Genomic DNA, 21,442 nt, shown 5'->3' with positions numbered 1-21,442 from the left:
GGCCCTGCTCCCCCGTTCCTCCCGCAGCAACGCTGCAGGCTCGAGGCCTTTCAGGCCCCTCCGACCTCGCAGCCGGGCTGCGGCGGTCTCGGCTGCTACCGTGGTGCCTCGTCCTCCGTCCCCCAGCCCTGTTCGGTAACCAGTGGGTAGGGAAGGAAAGTCCCGAGCTGGTAGTAGTCTGAGCCTTTGTTATACTCTCTCCAAAGCTGCATTGCAGTTCACTTCTGGTGAATTACTTTGTAAACTGAGTTCCGATTCGCTATTCCTCGCACTTGCTTGTAATATATTAACTCTACTTCTTGATGTAGTAGCAGCATTGCATCCAGGTGGCTTGGTCTCAATTTAATTTAAACGTGACTGCAATACTCGAAGGGTTAAACCTTAAACTGAACGCTCGCGGTGCTAGGGCGATATCTTTGTGTTGTGAAACTTGCAGTAGATGTTCTCTTAAACTGCATAGTTGCTACAAGACGTTACTGTTACTGTCTGGATGGAATTTTACTAATATCGCAGTAGATGACTTGCTAAGCTTCACGTTTGTAATGTACATCTGCAATACAGATTGCCTATAGTTGGCTTTTTTAGTGAATCAGTCATGTTTTCCTTTTAGGTCTTTTAATTTTTACTGCACGGGTTAATACTGTGTTTGGGGATATTTTTTCAGCATAAGCCTGTAAGTTTTTAACTTAGTGCAGCATCAGAGTCAGTTCTTGGGGTAATAGTTTAAATTTTAAACCTTCACTGGAGTCGGCAAAATTACAGGGAATCTAATAATTCTTAGCACAAAATTGCAGTGTCCTTCTTTGAAAATGGCTTTTTCTTATTCAGATTCACTAGAATAAGCTTTTATAGTGTTTTTATACTAGGTAGGTTAGGTTAGAAAAATTTGGTCTCCAGGAAGCTAAAAATGCTAGATGGAAATGAGCGCTGAAAGACTGGGATTAAAGAATAAACTTGTAGTACCCCCATTGTTACCTTTTCATTGAGGTCTTCATGTCACTCTTACCGCTAGTATATTTTTAGTGAGGGAGTATTACTTCTGACTTTCTGTGTGTAGTTAGTCTCTTAAAAAGTTGATTTAATTGCTATTGTGCAAGTCAGACTGAAAAACAGTTTAAGACTGCAGCCTAACTTTAGTTGCCGGGATAACCTGTGTTGTATTTTCAATCAGAATGAGTGGAAATGTTTAAACCTTTATAGTAAAATCCTTTTGAAACATAATTGTGCAGGGTATGATAGGGCAGCAATTACTGTCCCACCTGCTTTTCTATTTTATCTTTCCTGTACTTCTATTAAAAAAAAAAATAAAAAAAAATCATGTGCAGGCAGTCTTCACCAAGGCTTGAAATGAGCTATGCCTGAACTTTTGTGATTAGTAAATAGGTAAGTTGTAGGCAATGTACATGTTTGTAAATCTGAAATATAAAATCAGAGCTACAAGCCTGCTATTTCAGACTAGATCAGGGAGTGGCTTTTTGAATGCTGTTGCCAGTGTTATTTATGACATTTTTGCTTACTTAAGGCTTATATTTTACGGAGTCAATGGCTTTCTACTTTTTCAAGCTGGAACTGCTAAAGTCTCTGCGGAGTAAAAACAGTGTTTGGATAAATAATCTAGGATATGAGTTTACAACTGTCTGTTAAGCTGTTCCAAGTCCATGCTGCCAACAAGAATTGTGCTCCTGAAAATGTGTTCCTGCTTTCTCCCTAGTACTAGTGTTTGAGTAGTCAGTCAGATCTGGGAATTAAATCAGCTGAAATTTTTTTTCTGATTCCATTTTCAGCTGTATTGGTTTTGCAGGCTAGACTTGATTGTGTAGCCACGAGTCCTTATGTCATCATTGGGGATGAAGAAGAAATACCAGGTGCTTTCGCAAGTAATGAGACTTACTGTTTCGGCAGCAACACAAACTTCAGCTGGTTTATGTCACAGTTAAAAAATCACCAGTCAGCTCTCTTTTACAGTTTACACTCCATAGTGGGATTAAACTCTGGAAGCTTTTTTTAACTGAAGAGACTGTAAATTATTAAATGTTACCAGTACGTCAAATAGTGGAATACACTTCAGGTGCTGTCAGTATGCTGCAACTGCTACATTTTCCCAAGTCACTTTTGTTTTCATTCACTGAAATTGTACTCACTGAAGTGTATGTGATTCAGGCATGGAAGGGTTGGAAAGAAGAGTAGTTAAAAGAAAAAACACTGAGTCTCATCCTGTGAATTAATTAATAGTGATAACTTGGTATGGGTCTGATCAGAAACTATTTAATACAGTAGGGTAATTTTTTATCAGAGTAACTGTTAGAAGGGTATAAAGGCTCAATTTATAGTTCTACTTGCAAGGTACTTAACATGTATATTTAAAAAAATGTGGATTTTATTACTAAATTGTGGAAGAAGGTCTAAGGAAGCAGTTTGAGGAGGTTAGAAACAATCTGATAGCTTGATGCCACCAAAAGGTTCCATGTTCCTCTTTCATCAGCTGGCACTTGATCTGACTTCTTGGTAGGCTGATTCAGTACCCTAAACTGTCAAAAGATAGTTTGAGTTTTGCTGATGTTTCCTACCAGCTTGGTGCCCTGAATGGGCCCACAGGGTCAGCAAGTGGCAGAGGGAGTGGGAGGAAGCTGGGCTTCTGTGCTCATGGTCCGTTAGCTTGTTTTTTCAAAACACATTTTTGTCTTTTTGGTGGAGTTTGGAAGCTGTTGTGGAAAGGGGTTGTTCTGCTTCCCCTTGGAGTGGACTACCACCCTCACCCCCAGCAGTGATCGTGTGCTTCAGGGGAAGGAGGGAAAAGCTATTTTCCTGTTGGCTCCGTAACTAATTTATCAATAGAGAGGTTGAAGGAGTGTGAAGTTAGCACGATTACACCTCGAAGAAATCTGACTGCAGGTTTGATAATGTGTAATGTGAGGCTGCACCCTTCTTTAGGAAAATAAGTGGAAATACATAGGCTTATTGACATTTAGGATTTAAAAAATGCTAATAATTATATTTCCAAGAATCTTACATTAAGTAACTGAAATTTGTAGCTTGTATTCCTGTGAGGAAAGGCAGGATCTCATAAATGCAGAGAGCACGTGGTTCTCACAGACCTTACAGCCACTTCTGTGCATGGAAACCTTTTTTTGTCTACTGCACCCCAAATAATCCTGCTCTTGTAACACTCCTTGTTTATAGAGTGGATAACCGTAACACATCTTTATGAGTGTGCTTAGAGGTGTTAAAAATACAATTCCTACAGTATTACGCATTGTTCTTAATATGCTTAAAGTATGGAAATAATAATTTGGAAACCACAAGCCTGGACTTCAGGGCTTCCACCTGAATTCCAGTAATGCCTGATGAAGAGGAAGAACTGTTGGTAAGGATCAAGGCATCTGGTGGTTTTAAAAATCCACACTTCACAGAATCAAGTTAGAAAAAAAAGTGGTTATTTAATAGTGAACACCAGTCTTGATCTGCTTACCAGCAGTGTTTGAATATAGGTAGGATAAAGAAGGTTGTTTCTTCTCTTTTCTTCCACGTGTCATGACAGGAGCCTACACTGGTATTTTTAAGAAAATTCAGAGCAAAAAACCAAGAAGTGGAAAAAGAAAATGTATTAAGAACAGCAAAATAATTGCATAGTAGAAACTCCACTTGAAGTAAGTTGTGTGAGTGGCTCGTGTGAACCCTCAGTGAGTGTTGGTATAATGGGGCATAAACTAAGTTTGGAGTGCTGCAGCAGGTTCCTGGTGCTTGAAATTTTGGGCAGGGAGGATTTTGTGGGAGTTTAGGGTGTGGAGGGTAACAACTTTAACATTTTAGGGGTTATTACCAGTATTAGTAATATCTAGAGCAGGTGAGATGCAGTGAATTCCTTTGAGGCTGGAAATAATAAACAAGTGACATAATCCTGTAAAGTGTGGTAGAGTGAAGATAAAGGTTTTGAAGAAGGATGATCTGAAAACAAAATGTGGATGTTTAAAAACTGGGAAATGAAAAGTCCAAAGGAGCTGGATGAAAATAAGCCAGCTGTTTAATTTTCTGATTTAGATATACAGTTGTCCTACAGTTTTTTTTCCTAAGTTTCTTCTCAGATCCTAGGTGTCCAATTTCCACATCAATCTTAGCAAATATCATAAAAAACAAACAAAAAAGTCAAATAGATGAAGACTTCAGTCATTTGTTTATGCTGATAGCATTTCTCTACTGATTTTCTCAAAGCTTATTGACTTCTGAAAACCCTGAAAAGGGCATGGGGTATGTTTATGTGCAAGATCCTCCCTGCTGTTTCCATCCCATCCTGCATTTCTTGTGTCCTGAAAAGTATTAGACCATCTGTATTTGGACATGGCTCCTTCTGTGTAGCCTGAATCTGTCAAGAGAGTTAATGTTAAGTATTTTTCCTCAAATGAAGAACAACCTTAGTTTTGATTATTTTTTTTTTTTTAGCCCTTCTTCAATCTTGCTTTTTCTAACTTTTTAAGAGTTGAAGACTTCTTATGGATAAATCTGAACTCATCTCCATGGAATATTTTCTTTCAAAGGTGGTAATGAGTAGGTTAAATTTGTTATTTGTAACTTTAATTAGTTCACAGTATTTGCGTTGCCCTTTGCAGGGTTAGTATATGAGGTGGCTATGGTTTCTAACACCCCCTTAAACATTTTGACAGAAGAATATGGCCTTGACCAACTTTGCATTATTTCTGTTGCTCTTGAAAATCTGCTTTATACTGCAAGTTGTCTTCCTCCTGCCCCCCCCTCCCCCGTACTATATTGTAGGCAATTGTAAATAGCTAAACTTTGTTTTAAGTCATAGGGATGTGATTTAAGGTTTAAACATAGTTAAATTTTGGGTTAGCAAATGAATTTCTGAATGCTTAGTAAGGAGTGCCTCATGAGTGTTCAGGTTTAAGAGATACTACTAAAATAAAACTCTTTTAGAAAAAAATCTGGACTTTGTTGTTAGTGAGCATTCTTGATAAGAATTGACACAGAATTTAGAATTGTTTGGTTTTAGTTAAAAATAGGTTTCTACTGCTGAATTTTAAATTTTCTCTAACATCTTGAAATATAGAATACCGTCTAGTGTGTTCAAAACAAATGTTTAAGACATGACTTAAGCATTATACTGATTAAAAAGATATATATAAAGTTGAAAATGCTAATTAGGTTATATCATTACCAGATAAGATTACAAGTAGAGAATAGAGTAGATGGAGTATTGTTCCAGAACAGTGTTTGAGTGTGTTTCACAAAGTAGTATTTTTGGTTGGTGAAAAAATATTATTTACTTGGAAGCATGAAGGCTGCATATGTAATCACACTTGTGCAGGCAGAGTAGGTGTGAGTGTGGTTGTAAAACTTCGAACTAGGCCTTCTAAACTGCGAGACTGTCCCAAAAAGTAACATAATTGTAAGTCATTGAAAGACAAACTGTGGTGTGCTTTCAGCTTTCAAAAAGCACATCAGTTAGTTGTCTCTGGCCGCAGCAGGGACCTTACTTAAGTCGCTTCTTGTTGATTTTGTCTAAGCATGTGGCTGACAGTGCAAAGTATTTGAAGATTCCTAATGCTGAATTCGTTAGTAGCTATTCAGTTGATCCACTGTGCATTTGCTATTAAATATAGACATAAATAGCGAATTCAGTTACTTAGTACTAAGTTAAACTGAATTGACTGAATCTGTTTATAAAATAGTAAGGCATTTTGGTAGATTCAAATCTTGAACTGCATATATAGTCCACAAAACATTTTTTTTCTAGTTTCAGTTTTGGCACTAGATTTTATCCTGGAGTTTTTAAATATTCTTCATCCTGTTCTTTTTCTATTAAGGTTAATGTTGAAGAAGGAAAATGCGGAAGTCGCCATTTGACAAGTTTTATAAATGAGAATTATTTGAAGCTCAGGAATAAGTGAAGCTGAAATTTGAAAAAAAAGAAAGTGAATGCATGCTAATTATCAGACCAGAAGTCCCACTTGTAGAATATTGAGCAATTTGTGTGAAGTGGGGAAGATGAAAGAAGTCAGAATTTGAAACGGAAGAATGAAGAAAAGGAATAAAAATGAAGTTAAGATAAGAAGTAATCTGGAATCTGAAAGCACTACGCTAAGTAATTACTAGTCTGTTTATGTGTCCCTGTATATTTTGCTAAACATGCATGCATTATCTGTTTAATAGCAAAAGTATATGCAGGGTAAAGAAGTGTCTACCAGGGAAAAAAAAAAAAAAAAGTTCTTAAAAATCTAGGCAGTTCTAATGCCAACTGCCCGGACACATAGATATGAATTTTTACCATTTATTTCACTGGAGCTTGTTTACAGACCTTAGGTAAACGAGAAATTGTGTACAAATTAGGCTTTCAATATCTGCGTGCAGGAATCCCGTTCTGCTTCCAGAAGCGGAAGTGCTCATGGGTCTGGCAAGTCGGGGAGGCACACCCCTGCAAGATCTCGATCTAAGGAGGATTCCAGGCGTTCCAGGTCAAAATCTAGATCCAGGTCTGAATCCAGGTGAGTTTACTTCTTTTACCTCTTCCTCCTCTTCACAAGTCAGATGATTATGTCAAAGGTGAACTGAAACCCAGTTTTGACCAATTCTGTTTCCAGAGATAACTGGTGATCTTGTGGATACGGAATACAAAGGGGGTGTGTGTGTGTGTGATTTCAGGATTTGAAAAGCTAAACTATCAAGTTAAATCTTTCTGCAGCTTTTCCTAATAAGTAGTCTGCTACATAGGCTTGTGTCTCTGCTGATACCTCAGTTTGGAGGTGGCCTGCCTTTTAAGTTGTAGAATAATGATTAGGTTCTGAGCATGAAGCATTAAGAACTCAAAATCTTAGTTTTTCTGTGCATTAAGAAGAAATAGGTGCATCAGCAAATTTTCCATGTTAGGGTCACCTTAATTTATTGTGTGTTCTCACTGTAAGCAGTGATGTTTCTGGAGGACTTAATGGTACCTTCCATTAAAAAGAATCAGCAGAGATAAATGTGAATTTCAACAGACACCTGTCTGACCTTTTAGATGTATATTAATTTAACTTGAAAATTAACAGGCTGGAAAGATTTAAAGATTAGACAGTTTTCCAAGTGCTCAAAAAAAGTTGTGGAGAAAGTAGCTTGCTCCTTGTATTTGTTATATGGTGACAGAAATGAACACTGTGAAAATGCCTTTTGCACTGTGTTGCCTATTCTTTATACACATCTGCTAAACAAGCTGTGTGCAGTGACAGAATTCCTCTTGAAACTGTTGGCAGATGTAACTGAGACAAAATATGCTGATAGTCTAGAAATGAGGCTGTAAATGTCACTGCTAGCCACTTTACGTTGGCTTTACCAGGTGTGTTGTGTACGAGGTACGTATTAAACAAAGAATGGAGAGGCAACAAAACCTGTAAATGGGTGAAAGACATTATTTTCTTAAGTCTAGATAACTGAGTGCTGACTACATGTGTTGATAGTTTTACTCATTTGTAAGCATTCAGGTTAAAAAATTTCACATTATACTTTTTATGTGTATAAGCAATGAATTAGGCTTCCCAAAGCATGGGGGTCAGGCTGGAGGAAGGATGACAGCACTGGAAGATACTGTGCTATTAACAATCACCTGTGATGGAAAACACTATCAAATACTGTGTATAGATCTCTTTGCAAGATCAAAGTGATGAGTTTGAAAAGCTTTTGTGAGAAGGAACATACTTATGAAATTTTGACAGCGGAGGAATGGGCTCGGGTTTTTTGTGTACTTCAGGCAGCCACAAGTGTCAAGTCATGCACTTGGCTATCCCTGCAGTGCAAGAACAAATATGTCAAATTAAATTAATAAATACTTGGTAGAGTAATACCACTTTAAAGAGTATGAAATTAGAGTGATCTCTGGAATTGCTAGTAGTGAGTGATTCGACAGCTCTGGAAGGGTCCAGTCCAAAATACTGCTCAAGGCAGAGTCAGATCTGGGCTCAGACTAAGTTCTCAAAGCTTTATCCAGTTGGGTTTTGAAAACCTCAGAGGAGACTGCAAACACCATTGGGGAAACTTTTATTTTTAAAATAACAAATAAGTTGTGACCCAGCCCAACATGTCCTTCTGCATCTTAATCCATAACCTCTAGGGATTCCATACTCTGAAAAAACACCATATTCCTCACTTGGAGAATAACCATAATACTGCGTAAGAATGCAGTCACAAATTGGGTAAAATGCTGGATGAAGCAAATACAAGATCTAGAATTTGAGACACCGAACAAATTATCTTACAAGAAATCACCCTTTAAATAATACCCTGGCAACTGACTTTACTTTTTGGTGAACAAAAGTAGAAGCTTATGACTACCATGGCTTCCTGAGCATTTAACAGCTGTCTTGAAAATGCCCATGGCTGGAAATACATTGCAGAGGTAGAGTGTGTTCATTAGCAGGTTTGGGCAGAATTGTGTCAAGACACGTGTTTTAGAACCAACATACTTGCATCACTTTCAGTGCTGTCACACGTTTGGATGTGATTACTAGCAGATCATCTAACTCTGGCTCTCACCATAGAAATAACCTTGTGAGAATTTCTGTATTTCTTGGCAGTTTCTGTTGCAAGTGTATTTTTGAGTTACCAGCTTTATAAATTAAACTTTGATTTGGGAACAAATCTGTGTCCTGGTGTATTTATCATTTGGGGTGTGGATATACTTGATTTAAAAATCTGCTTTTGTTGGTTTTTTCATCAGTAGCATAGCAAACTTGTAATCTTTGGCTGATTCTGAAGTCTAAACAATTCCTAACAAAGAAACGGGATTTTCAGCTGTGATGGCTTGGCAGCAAAGGAAAATAATGGCAGTATGACATTTAAGGCAGCAATATATGCAGGTGCCTGTTTAAGCCTTTTTCTCTCACATAATGGATTGCCTGGTTTAGAAATGTCCACCTCTGTTCACTGTAACGGGTGCATTCTGTTACCTGGAACCATCAGTTCTGTGTTTGCCTTCAGTTTTTTTCTACATTAGAGTTTGAAATGTGGCTGTGCATACATGTTGAACTTCTTTTTTTATTATTATTTCTGTCCGTCTTTACTGTCTTCCCTGCCTCAGGGAAGTTCTCTCTTGTTTTTTTTTTTCCCTTTTTGTTGCCAAAAATAATTTATTCTTTCTAAATACATAGTTAGAAGTATTGTAGTGGGACATGCTAACATAATTTCTTCTGGACACATACACCTGTTTCAAGTTTAGGCAGACAGAACTTAGCTGGCTCGCTTGGCATTTTTTGAAGGAGGTGTGTAATGTACAGGGTGTATATCGTGCGGTTTGGCTGTCTGGTGACACTTAGCTAGTAAGAATTCCTGACTGTAGAAGAAGCTGTTAAATGCTCAGGAGTTAAAACCGGTTCAGGTTAAGAGCTTCATTCATGTCAGTGTAGTGATGGTGTTACATGGTTGTGCAATGATGGTAGCTTATGGTCTCAGTGAGTACTTAACTACCTTCGCTTCCACAAATGAGAGGAGGGACATTTAAGACACAAAAGTCTGAAGATTAACAATTTATGACTAAGAGCCTTTGAATACTTAACTGTTTATTGCACTTCTGAGCCTTTGGCAATTTTCTTTGTAGTTGTGTGGAATGCAAATTAATCAGTGACTGCCATTAGCAGGCCAAGCTCAAGTGTCATATTCCTGTTCCAGGTGTCATAGTTTAACTGCCTGCTCATCCTTTCAGCTAAGGTTGTGTTGGGAGGGCTGAGGGTTTAGTAGAAGGAATTGAACTGTTTCAGAACCTCATCTCCCCAGACTGAGTGCTGTCAGAAAACATTTCTGGGACAGTTCTGAGGAGGCCTGGGCTGAAATTAGTGAGCAGTTGCACCTTTGACGAAATACAGTTGAAGTGTGAACATATAGACATTAATGAACAGCTAATGTTAAATAACTGCTGAAATACCAGAAAGTAAATAAGCCTACTACAGCTTAATTTCTTCAGTTGTGTTAAACTCTGTTTCAGGAGCATTTGCCAGACTTCTGTGCTTGCAATTATGCACTGTGTAAAAAGTGTATTTACTGTTCAGTGTAGCAGAAGTGTGCACCTCTGCAGTCGTGTGTACTTTATGTTAAGTCATATTTACCTCTGTTCCCTTTTTCTGTTGTCTTTAAAAGAAAGCCACCCCAGCTATTTTTACTTAAATGCTACTCTGAATTTTCTAAGCATATACTGTGTCAAACCAAGATACCTTTCTTAGAGAAAGTTAAAAGCTAACTGAAATGGAAGTCTAGGTTCCTGTTCTGCAGTAGAAATGCTCTGAGAACATCTTCAGTAATATACTGGTAAAGATTTAGGACATGGTCCTTGAGAGTATTGACTAAATTGATTATAGCTAAAACGTGGTACTGCAGGTTTTTAGAAAATGGTTATTTGGGCTTTTTGTTTGTGTATATCTGACATATTTTTGAAGGATTAAAAAAACCAAACCCAACACTGTACCTTTTTCTTTTTTCTTTTTTTCCTTAGATCTAGATCAAGGAGGAGTTCCCGTAGACACTACACAAGATCCCGCTCTCGTTCCCGCTCTCACAGGAGATCCAGAAGTAGATCTTACAGTCGGGATTATCGGCGACGACACAGTCACAGCCATTCACCCATGTCTACTCGCAGACGTCATATTGGAAACAGGGTATGTTGTAGAAGTAGTTGACATGCATCCTGAAATCACTGAGTTAATTGGAGTTTTCCAGAAAAACATTCTGCCTTTGGCTCAGGTCTGTTTAAATGATACTGTTGGGGTTAATTATCGTTTGGCTTTTGATAAGCTATGGATCTCCATAACTTTGTTTAGGATTGGGGAGGGTGGTGTCTTGTTTGTCTGTTTTTTTAACAGATGCATTTAGAAGTGCTACCAGTGTAGGCTCTTGTCACTGTACCTGCTGTAATAAATGAGTGAATGTATGCAGTGAGGGATGGGGGTAGATTTAAGAGGCAGAAGCATTTGTGGTTTTCTTGATTAGAAAGCCTGGAAAACTAAAATGCTTCATTAAAAGTTGTTTTGATGGTGTCTTTATTAAATGAGCATGCAAATCAGCTTGCTTTTAGCTGCTTTACAGGCTCAGGTGGCTGAGTGTGCTGTGGTTCGTGCTGAAGCAGCGGGAGAAAAAAGTGGTAACTAACACAAATGACGATGTGATCCAGGCTTGTGTGTGTGTATCTCCACATTGAACAGTCATCAGCTAGCCTTTAGAGGGAAAACGTCTAAAACACAGTACCTATTGTGTGCTATAACTGTAGTTTGTACAGTACCCTGAGAAACACAAAGTATTTTTGTGAAAGGAGGCTTGTGTATCTGTAGATTTGATAGTAATAGTGTCTGTTAGCAAGTTAACCCAACCTGAATCTCATCAGTATCTTTTGTTTTGTCTTGAAGCTCTGACAGTCACATTTTGTACTGCAAATACAAGCTATTTTATTCTTACTGATGTATCTGTCCCTTCCTTTAGGCAAATCCTGACCCAAATTGTTGTCTTGGCGTGTTTGGATTGAGTCTGTACACCACAGAAAGAGATCTGAGAGAAGTTTTCTCCAAGTATGGTCCAATTGCTGATGTTTCCATTGTCTATGATCAGCAGTCTCGGCGTTCAAGAGGATTTGCATTTGTGTACTTTGAAAACGTTGAGGATGCTAAGGAAGTAAGTTGGAGTACAAAATATATAGCATAGCATGTTTGCTCTGTTCTCAGCTGCTAGGATGTGTGTTCTGTAACAGGATATAGCCTGGGGAAACTCAGGGCCTAAAAAATACTTGGCACCTCATAATAAATGTCAGTTCAGAGGATATCTACTGTGTACCAGAAGAGAAAGTGGAGAGGCATGAATACTGGTCCCTGTGCAGGCTAAGCTGTTGTGTAATTCACAAAACAAAACTTCATGCTAGTCATAGTGCAAACTATGCCAACAAAGAAAAGAAATTAGAAACACAAGCCCTCTCTTTTAATTATGAGATGGGTTCCTTGTAACTCCACATGTGATCTTGTATTTAATAATGGGCATGTTCAGAGCAGACGAGAGGGTCATTTCAGAGCTCTGTATAGGAGTGCTAACATGCATTCTGCTGACTACTAGTGCTTTTCTGAAAGTGGCGGGGGGGAAGGAAATATTTTTGGAAAATAAAAGGCCAATATGCAGTGGCTTCCTGGTGCCTGAAGATGTCCATGGGAAACCCTAAGGGATTCAGTCAGTTGCAGCCGTGTCAATACTATAGAACGAATTATGAGACTTATGCTTACAAGTGCTACAGAATGAACAAGGAATGCTGTACTTACCAGATACAGAATTCTGCGCTCAGGCCAGTCCTTGGAGAGCAGTGTGTTTATGAGCTGTAACTACACTTAGATTCTGCATAAATTCCACTACTTAAAGGCTCTAGTGTCTTCTCTCCCAAATCTGTCATGAAGGGCTTCCGTGTTAGGTTGGAGCTTTGGATGTAGGTCCTACTACTTGGCAGAAAAAAAAAAAATAACGGTTTTGGGGTTTTTTTACTTCAGATTTACTTATGACTCAGATATTACAGTGGTAGGTTATGGTAGGTTTTGAGGATGTATTCAAGGAAAAGAAATCTTCAATATAACAGTGCTCTTCTAAATGCTTTGCTTCATGTTGTGTGTTGGAGTAGTTACATCCTCCTACATAAGCATGTTCAAGCATTCCTATTAATCATGTTATAAACAGAGATGCTAAAACAATTGTTGAATCATGTTTCTTTCATGCTTTATTATGCAATATGTCACATTTTAAGTGGTTACTGAAATTATATCCAGCTGGCCTCGAATGTCTTACAGTTTGATGTTTGGTGTTACATGTAAGGCATAAGTGAAATGTGAACATGCATCCTAACTGAGCCATTTTAAGACTTCTCTTCATACTTGAAGCAGTGGTTAGAAATTTGAGTTGGTAATAGAGTTCATACCTACAGCTAATTGTATTTTATCACTCTGCTTAGGCAAAGGAACGTGCCAATGGGATGGAGCTGGATGGAAGAAGGATCCGGGTAGACTTCTCCATAACAAAAAGACCTCACACACCTACCCCTGGAATCTATATGGGAAGACCCACTTAGTAAGTTACCTGTGTGGGTTTTTTCCAATATGGGATAGGATTAATTGTCTTGTGTGTTGTTAAAGACTGTTCTGTATCACCTCTAAGAGACCTGATTCTACCTGTTTTCCCTAATTTATCAGGCTTTTGCGTTAGTGCGCTGTTCTGAAGGCTGTTACCTTGCTTGTGACTTCTGTGCTGTACAGTGTGTTCATGTTTTGGTACTGGAAACTAAAACACAAAAATCACTGTTGATGCCCAATTATGTTTTTTAAAAGAAGTCTCCTTAAGAGCTCTACTAACACTGATGTGGTTATCTGGCAAAGCTTCTGAGAACTAATAAAGTCACCTGATAAAAGAGGCTCTTCAGAAATAAAAAAAAAGACTGTTACATGTGGACAGACATCAGTAGTAATGCATGTCTTGCCAACTCATTAGATAGGAGGGGTTAATTTGTATGGTGCTCGTTGATGACTGATCTGGGATCAGCCTGGATTACAAAGTGAGCAGAAACCTGTGTTCCTTATTCATGTCTGGGCTGCATAACTAACGTAAACATTTCAGTAAATCTACAGTAAAATTTTTTTGACAGTTTCTAAATGAGTTGTTTTCCTATGTACCTTCAAGTATTAATGTCTTTGCAAGCTCAAGTTTTCTAGAGTGAATTAACAAATACTAACTGAGCAGCTATGTGATGCCGTTTGCCCTATACACAGAGTACACCTTTGACTTAAAGTTGCCAAGAATGTAAATTGTTTTCCTGAGTTGTTTCCCAGTTTTGTCCCAAGACTTTCAGCTTGTGATACTGATGGTTATGTAGCTGTTGTGGAGACTGCAGGCTATTTTTAATTGGAAAGTTCTTTCAAAAGAAGCTTTCTAAGAGTTAAAAGTGAATGAGGAGTTGTCACAGAATGGAATTCCTCATGTGCCTGTGATACCAGAAGGTTAAGAGGTTTCAGACCAAGGAGGAGAGTAGCTGGATTAAAGTTCAAGCATTTTAAAAAGCAATTAAGTAGTTCTGTTCCCATCTGCACTGATGGTTAAGTAGAGTGCTCACAATCATTTCAACTGTGAGGACACAAGGTAACAATACAACCCTGTTAAAATGGTGTATACTTAACTGACTGCCTACTGAAAAGCACTGCAAACAAAATGTTTTATATTTTATTGAATGTAATTCTCTTTCACTACTTGTAGTGGCAGCTCACGACGACGAGATTACTACGACAGAGGGTATGATAGAGGGTATGATGATCGTGACTATTACAGCAGATCATACAGGTGAGGCAATGTTTGTAATACTCAACTGCTCTTTAAACTGCTTTCTTGTTGACATTTCCATGTTCATCCTGTGTATGTATGCCAAAATATTTTTGCACTCATTGACATTCTGGAACCTTACTACGAAACCTTGACCAAAATGACTGCTCAGTACAAATCAGACTGGTCAGAGTGGGAAATACTTTGTGATATTTAACCTGTGGCATGAGTTAGTCCATAATGTTTTTTTAATCTGCGTTAAGTTTTGGAAAAAAGTATGTTCTCTGTGCTCTTATTTTAAAAGAATATTTTGTTGATTCATCAGTTAGCATTAAAATAGTGGGAATTGAGGTGCAGAACTAATACTAGAGTTGACATTATAGTGCTGATTTACATTTTGAGTGTGGCGTAGTAGAAAAAAGTGGAAAATTTCAGTGGTCATCAGTGTCCCCTGCTAATTATTATGGCACCTCAAATGTTGCCAAAAAATGAGGAATCAAGGATTGGAACATTACCTGTTCTGTATTGGCCATTTGCATAGAAAAGCTTTTTTAGTGTACTCTGTCAGGTTGGATGTGTGTGTTTTTACTTGAAGGACTCTCACTTCCTGTCTTCAGTCTAAAATTCTGTGTTGGACAGCACAGGAGTTAGCCAAAAGAGGTGAATATTCAGGTGACAATGTATGTTGTCAGTGGGCTATTAAAGTTGATACAAAAATCATTGAAAACGTCATCGTCATTGTTTTTGGTGACAAGATCGTTTGTCACTATCTTCCATTAAGACTGCCAGCAAGACTTGTTCCCTGCAAAATCCTCACAATTTACAAACATTAGTTAGACACGGAGATAAGAGTTCGGGTTTTTTCTTTCTGCAATTACCAAAGGTTTCTGTAGTTGCAGAATTCTAATAGTAGTACTTCCTGAGTGGTTTGCTGATGCTTGATTGCATCAGCAATGGGTCGATTTATGCTTGTTCCCTGATGGCAGCAATGTATTCCTGGAAATACATGGGTTCAAATTGCATTATAGCTCAAAGACAAAGGAAATAATAAATTCTGTGATCTTAGCTTTCAGTGTACTCTTCTGTTGCTTTCTAGGTGTGGAAGAAAATCCCATCTTTATACTTAAATTGATAGCTGTATAGTCATTGTCAGTGAGTGAGGGCAGCTATCTCCTCCTTCCCCTCCTACTACTTTCAGCCCCTTTTTCTCCTTCCCAGGCTGTTGTCATTGCTTCCAGTCTGTTTCTCCCCTCCCTGCCTTGCTGTTGTAACTTAAATCAGGTGCCTTGATTCTACAGTGCTTTAGTGCTGCTGGGGACAGGAGGGAAGCAAGGTGCTGAACACAGGAGACATAAGCATTCTGCTCTTGTTTCTGGGAAGCAGTCATTAGGGTACTTGTCTGTTTCTTAACAATCCATTTTCTTGAAACATCAGTGGTTTGAACATTTTTGAGAACTAAAATCTGAACTTGATCCTGGGCATACAAGAGTCAAGATGTGTTGGTTTCTCCTGGCCAGCACCTGTATGTAGGCTTTCATGTGTGGTAGATGGCTCTTGGACTAAACTTCCAGTTTGCTTCAGAGCACAAGGTACAAAAATTTGCTTGTGATAGTTCACATAGCCTCATCTCATTTAATGTACTACATGTAATTAAGAAATCTAGCAGATAAATTAACTGAAGCAGCTCACTAAAGCGTTGGGGAACAGAGAAGACTTGCAACATAGCCTGCTAAGTGGTGCTTCTAGTTTGCTTTCCATTTGTTTTTTTGTATGTGGATCTGATGTAAACCTATCAAAATGGCAAAGGCACCTAAGGACCAGCAAAACGTGGGGAGTTATGTAGTTTTGGTAAGAGTTTTACACCATTGGTCTTGTGCTTCTTCACAACACAGATTTCCTTAATCTTTTGTAAAGGGTCAGTCAGGGTATACTGGTTGTCCTTGAAATCTTTTGTTTGTTGCTTGTGTGTTCTTAAAATGACATTTATTCCTTGTTTGGATTATGGCATGACCCTAAGTCTTTACCTTTTTAATTCCTGATAGTGAACAGTAGTTCAGATGTTTGTAAAACATGATCAGAAGTTGTAATTACGTCAGTTCTGGGTGCGTGCTAGGGAGAATAGTTGCAGACTGTCATAGTAACTGAACATAAAGAAGAGTACAGACATTAGATGAGGAACAGCAGACTAGTAAGAAGTGATGTGAGAAGGTAGACCACTTCAGTTAGTGTACTAGTCCGAGTGTAGTGTATCAGTATTCATGGCGATGCTTCAGCCCAGCTCTTTTGAGGCAGTCATGTGCTGGGCGATGTTCTGCCCTTCCTACATGTTCTCCCATCCTGCATCTGTTCTGAGCTAGGGCTTTGGCGTGGAAATACTCAGAATATTGACAATTCCAGCAACTGGGATTTCCATTTCCTATCTTACAAAAAAAAGTGGAGGGGGACCCAACCATAAAACCCTCAGCCCAGCATTTTAAAGCTCACTATGGAACCTTTATGATGTCTTCATAGTAGGTATTGAAAGAGTGAAAATAAGCTACAAATGATTTGTGTGTGGCTACTTTAAAATATCATGGTCTGCCCAGGTTAGATACCTGCTTACTCATTCTGTGGATCTTGGTTGTTTGAGGGAGAGAGAATAGTGCTATGTTGTGAGTGCATCTTTGAGGGAGGGGAAGTTAGAATTGTTAAAGATGTGGTAGAGCATTGTATACGAGTACTCCACCCTAGAAAATCAATTGGTAACAACTATTTTGCTTTCCTTGCCCTCTGTGCAGTGAAGCCTTAAGGGAAATAAAATTTCCAATGGGAATTGTCATGTTAAAACTTGTAATGTTCTCATTGCAGAGTGGGATGCTTAATCTTGTTTGGAAAAGTATCTGTAAACTGAAGAATAACCTTAAACACAATGCATACACTGGCTATCTACCAGATGGAGAAGACTTTTTCTGGAAAAAAAAAAAAAAAAAAAAAAAAATATAAAGTGTAGTGGTTTTGAGGGTTCTTTGTCCTTCATATGTTTTACAGCCTTTTTTGAGCTGCTGTGAGACATCTGAGGCAGTGTCTGTTCCATAATCCATACTTGATTTAGTCTCGTCCTAGTAATGATTTATTGTATCTAAATCTGTGGAGGTACCAACCCAACTACTTAATATTTTTAAGTACTACAGTGTATTGTTTCAGTTCTAGGCAGCTTCTATATAAGGAGAAGTTGCACCGCAGTTCTTAAATGTCCTTGTTTAAACATGATTTTGAAGTGTTAAAATGTAAGGGTGTAGGGTTTTTTCCCCTGCCTACACCTTGGGAACAACTTTTTCCTCAGGACAGTGAGGACTGCTTCTTTAAAAAACCCAAACAAACAAAAAAAAAAAACCAACCCAGAAAATTGCTTGCCTCATGTGAGTAAGCATCTGAGAACAGAAATGGCCTTAGAAGTGAAGGCTGTGTACCAATCTTAAATTGCTGCTTATTGGAGAGTATGACACTATAAAATACAGTATTGGTCAGCTGGAATGTGAGTCGTCTTTAACTGCTCCTTGACAGAATTTAGCCAACTCATTACAGGAATATATAAAAGTGAACATAATGAAGTAATTCAGCATTATCCAGTGTAGGAAGCAATGTGTTCTTGTCTTCACATAATTTTCTTGATGCTTTTTGCTTATACAGTGAACATTTTTGTTTGTTTTTATGTTTTCAAAAGTTACTCTTCTTTTGTATTCACAGAGGAGGTGGCGGTGGCGGAGGAGGAGGGTGGAGAGCTGTTCAAGACAGGGATCAGTTTTACAGGTATGATAGGAAAGCTTTCAGTGTCTGGTCATCAGTGGAAATATTCTTACACATGGTATTTTTTGAGTATTCTATGAACAAGTATAGGATATCTTTAAACGCTTTAACAGAAACTGGGTGGATGCTGGGCACTTGCAGCTCTTCAGTGAGCAGTGCAATTGATTTCAAGGGTTCCCTCACTGCTATGTAAAGGGGTGAGGTTAGTGTAAGGACAAGTTAACACAGCTTTGCAGGAAAAACTTGTGATTTATGCCAAGAAGTTGATGTCCTGAATGTTTGGGAATTTAATTTTTTTAATTTTTATTTTTTTTAAATTAGGAGATTAGTGGTACTAGGCCAGGAAATGCAAAACTTGGGAGTGCCTGGATTGGAGGGGTTTGGGGGTGGGGTTAGTTGTAGCAGTGACTGCTAATCAGATCAACCCTTCTTGCTCAGAACAAATAATTTAGATTAAAAGTTAGTGTGATTTGGCTTAGATTGTTTGGGATGCTCCTGGCTTGAAACACTACAATCACACGTAGTCAAACTGTGAATGCAAGAGAGCTTATATTTCCTCTATTAGTCCAAATTAATATTACTAAAAATAAAATGAAGAAAATGCAAATATTTGCTTTGTTACCCATTTGTAAAAATGTTACTCGGCTATTTATGTGCTTGTTAGCATTCCCAAGTACATGCCTGATAGCAGGGCTGGGTTAGAAGTATCCACATAAAGCTGCTGCCACTCACCTGCCGCAGACTAACGCAGGGATTGTTTCTGTTGCCCTGTTTGACAGGAGGAGGTCACCATCCCCATATTACAGCCGAGGGGGCTACAGATCTCGATCCAGATCTCGATCCTATTCACCACGTAAGTAGCCTTAGAGCTCACATGGCAAAAGTAAACTTCCCCTTTGCCTGAACTTCTTTGGCGCTTTTGTGTCCATAAAGACTATTTGACTTCAGTGTTGTTATGTTTTTGAACCACAGTTCCCTTTAATGTTTCATTGAGCAACTGGCAACCTTGAGGACAGAGTAAATATTTAGTTTGCAAAAGAATAAACTAGATAATACCACTTGTTAAAAAGCCTGAGGTACTGTTTCTTTCTCTGAAACTCTGTTAAAGCAGGATTTTGTAGTATGTTGACAGTATGGTTACCTCTAGGACAGCAAGGCTGAATTGTCAAGCCTTTCATGCTTTAACACTGAAATTAATTGCCCAGTGTAACTTGTTAAAGAGGAAATTAACTTCATCTGAGGTCCAAACAGTGCTTTTTTTTCCCGAATTGCTTGTTTGCATGGAAGATAAAGCTGCATTTTGATGGTAGAAATTTAATAAAACAACAGCATTCCTAGCATGCTGCCTTTGTAATGGATACAGAGTGCATGAATAGGTTGTGTTCTCATGTTTATCGTTTGTGTCCGAATGACAACTGCAACTGCTTTTACTGATAGGTAGGGAAACCTGGAAGAGTTGCAGTGTGAATTCTTGTGCTCTGAAACATCAGCCCTGGGCATATGACAGAAATTGGGGGGTTTCTGTACAAAGGGGAACTTACTGGCAGAACTCTCGAATTCGATGCAGATTTGAGGGGTGGCAGTGAATTTAGACAAAACTTAAAAATCTGTCAATCCTTGGAAGTGTAATAGTGTATATACTGTTTTTTCTTTCAGGTCGCTATTAAAGCATGACATGTAGAGGAATTTCTAGCTACAGCCTTTGAGTTGAAATTGCAAGTTTGTGGACAATATTTTTATTGTCTCTTCTGTTTAAACAAGTGAACAGTGCCTAGTGAATAGGTGACTTTTACACCTTTGAAGACTACTTCTGTGATGTTAAATGCTGTTTCATTCTGCATATTTGTGTAGTTTGGTGCTTTGTTTCCAGTTGTGTTTTGAAAGGAGTATGTTTTGCATGTATTTTTTTAGTCTCAATTTTGACTCCTGAAAGGTTTCTATTGTAAAGACAAACTGTTCAGTTAGTTTTTTCTACGGATTCCAAGGTATTCTGAAGATCAAAACCTGTGTAAAATGCTTTCCAAAAGTGAAAAATAAAATAAAAATAAGTTTGTTTTTTCTTTTCCTACTTACTTTTGCAAAGTGTAAGTTATGGGTTGAAAAGAGACTACAGCACTTACGCTGTGCGTTCTGGAGTAATGTTTAAAGCCCAGAAGTAAAATTCACCCTAATTTTGTGTTGCTGGGGAGCTGTTCTCTAAGTGTAATAGCCTCAGGAGTGCAAACCCAGCGTATGGAGAAGTCCATGTGCAAATTGTACAGCAGCAAGAGCGAGAAACATCATTCATTGTCACTGTACACACGGACCAAGACTGGAAATAAACTCCTGGTAATGCTGCTGAGCTTTGAGGTGGGTGAGCTGTTAGCAGGCTATCTATCTGTAACCTGGAGAAAGCTTCAGTGGAAGTAGATAACCATACATTTAGAGAAGGCAAGGATATAACATTTAGACTACTTTGATTTTTCTGACTTACTGATTATTGTCCTTGTAAAGAGTACATCTTTATCTGCATGTGCAGATAAAATGCAATATAACTATCAAGTGATCTTTTCCTAACAATATAGTCCTACTTTTCCTACTGGGATTCACAAACTTCACACACTTACAGGAAATTTCTCTGGGAGGTTTGAAAGTACTTTTGTGAGGCTAGAACTACCCTCAGCCTCCTATCGTAGCTCTGGTGGTGACCATGCATGGAGGACCTAGTAAACAAAAGCAGTGTGGTGCTGGGCTACATCTGCCTCTTGGCTTTTGAAATCCCTCTACTTTTATTTCCTGTATGGCAATTTCCACTTTTTTTATGGACTAGGAGCAGTTACAGGACCCTGTGGACCTGCAGCCTCCTGACCTTTATTTGATGACTTTCCCCGGTTGCTCTATGGGAGTGGAACAGACAGCTGCTCCCTCTGCATTTCTGTGCCATTTCTGATCTGCTGTGGTTTTCAGATCGAGTTAGATCTTTGTATGGAAAGTTTCCAGTGACTTGTCTCTTTAACTTGAGTAATTTCTGATTCTGCTTTCTGCTCTTTCAGGCTGGCACGCAGTGTTCCACAGGTTGAGGAATGGTGGGTAACATGGTGTTGATTTCTGAGCACCATCTTCATGCTTTTTCTGGTTTGGTTCTCTTAAGTCCTGCAGAGCCTCGGGCTTTCATACAGCAACATCAGGAGCTTGCACTGGAGGATGAACAATCGGGAGCCTACCCTTGCAGTCTCCCTTTCCTTAGGTTTTAAAACACAGCTGTATGAACTGCTGTGCTGGCACTTGGCCTGAAAGGAGTGCCACCAAATGCACTGCAGGCTGGGATTTAAGGGGTGAGCCTGTTCTACCCCCAGATTTTTATTCAGGGAGAGCTACT

At 38.6% G+C, this 21,442-nt stretch overlaps 1 protein-coding gene across 3 annotated transcripts; it reads left to right on the top strand.

Moving 5' to 3' along the window:
- The first annotated feature begins 8 nt into the window (after window positions 1-8).
- TRA2B (transformer 2 beta homolog) lies at window positions 9-20,152 on the top strand. 3 transcript variants are annotated; one of them, XM_026855362.1, is made up of 9 exons: window positions 12-6,097; window positions 6,364-6,497; window positions 10,466-10,628; window positions 11,446-11,634; window positions 12,944-13,059; window positions 14,236-14,319; window positions 18,025-18,087; window positions 18,864-18,937; window positions 19,741-20,152. In XM_026855362.1, exons 3-9 carry the CDS (start codon window positions 10,596-10,598, stop codon window positions 19,749-19,751), a joined length of 570 nt encoding a protein of 189 aa, XP_026711163.1. In that variant the 5' UTR covers window positions 12-6,097; window positions 6,364-6,497; window positions 10,466-10,595; the 3' UTR covers window positions 19,752-20,152. The 3 variants fall into 3 exon arrangements, with proteins under 3 accessions (XP_026711164.1, XP_026711163.1, XP_026711162.1); XM_026855361.1 differs by having other exon boundaries at window positions 12-6,497; XM_026855363.1 differs by lacking the exon at window positions 19,741-20,152 and having other exon boundaries at window positions 9-6,497; window positions 18,864-18,945.
- Window positions 20,153-21,442: the final 1,290 nt, after the last annotated feature.

The sequence above is a fragment of the Athene cunicularia genome, assembly GCF_003259725.1.
Source record: "Athene cunicularia isolate RWA chromosome 9 unlocalized genomic scaffold, athCun1 chr9_part2, whole genome shotgun sequence".
Lineage (NCBI taxonomy): Eukaryota > Metazoa > Chordata > Aves > Strigiformes > Strigidae > Athene > Athene cunicularia.
The sequence above is the reverse complement of the archived record's forward strand: the minus strand, read 5'-3'. Positions and strand labels throughout refer to the sequence as shown.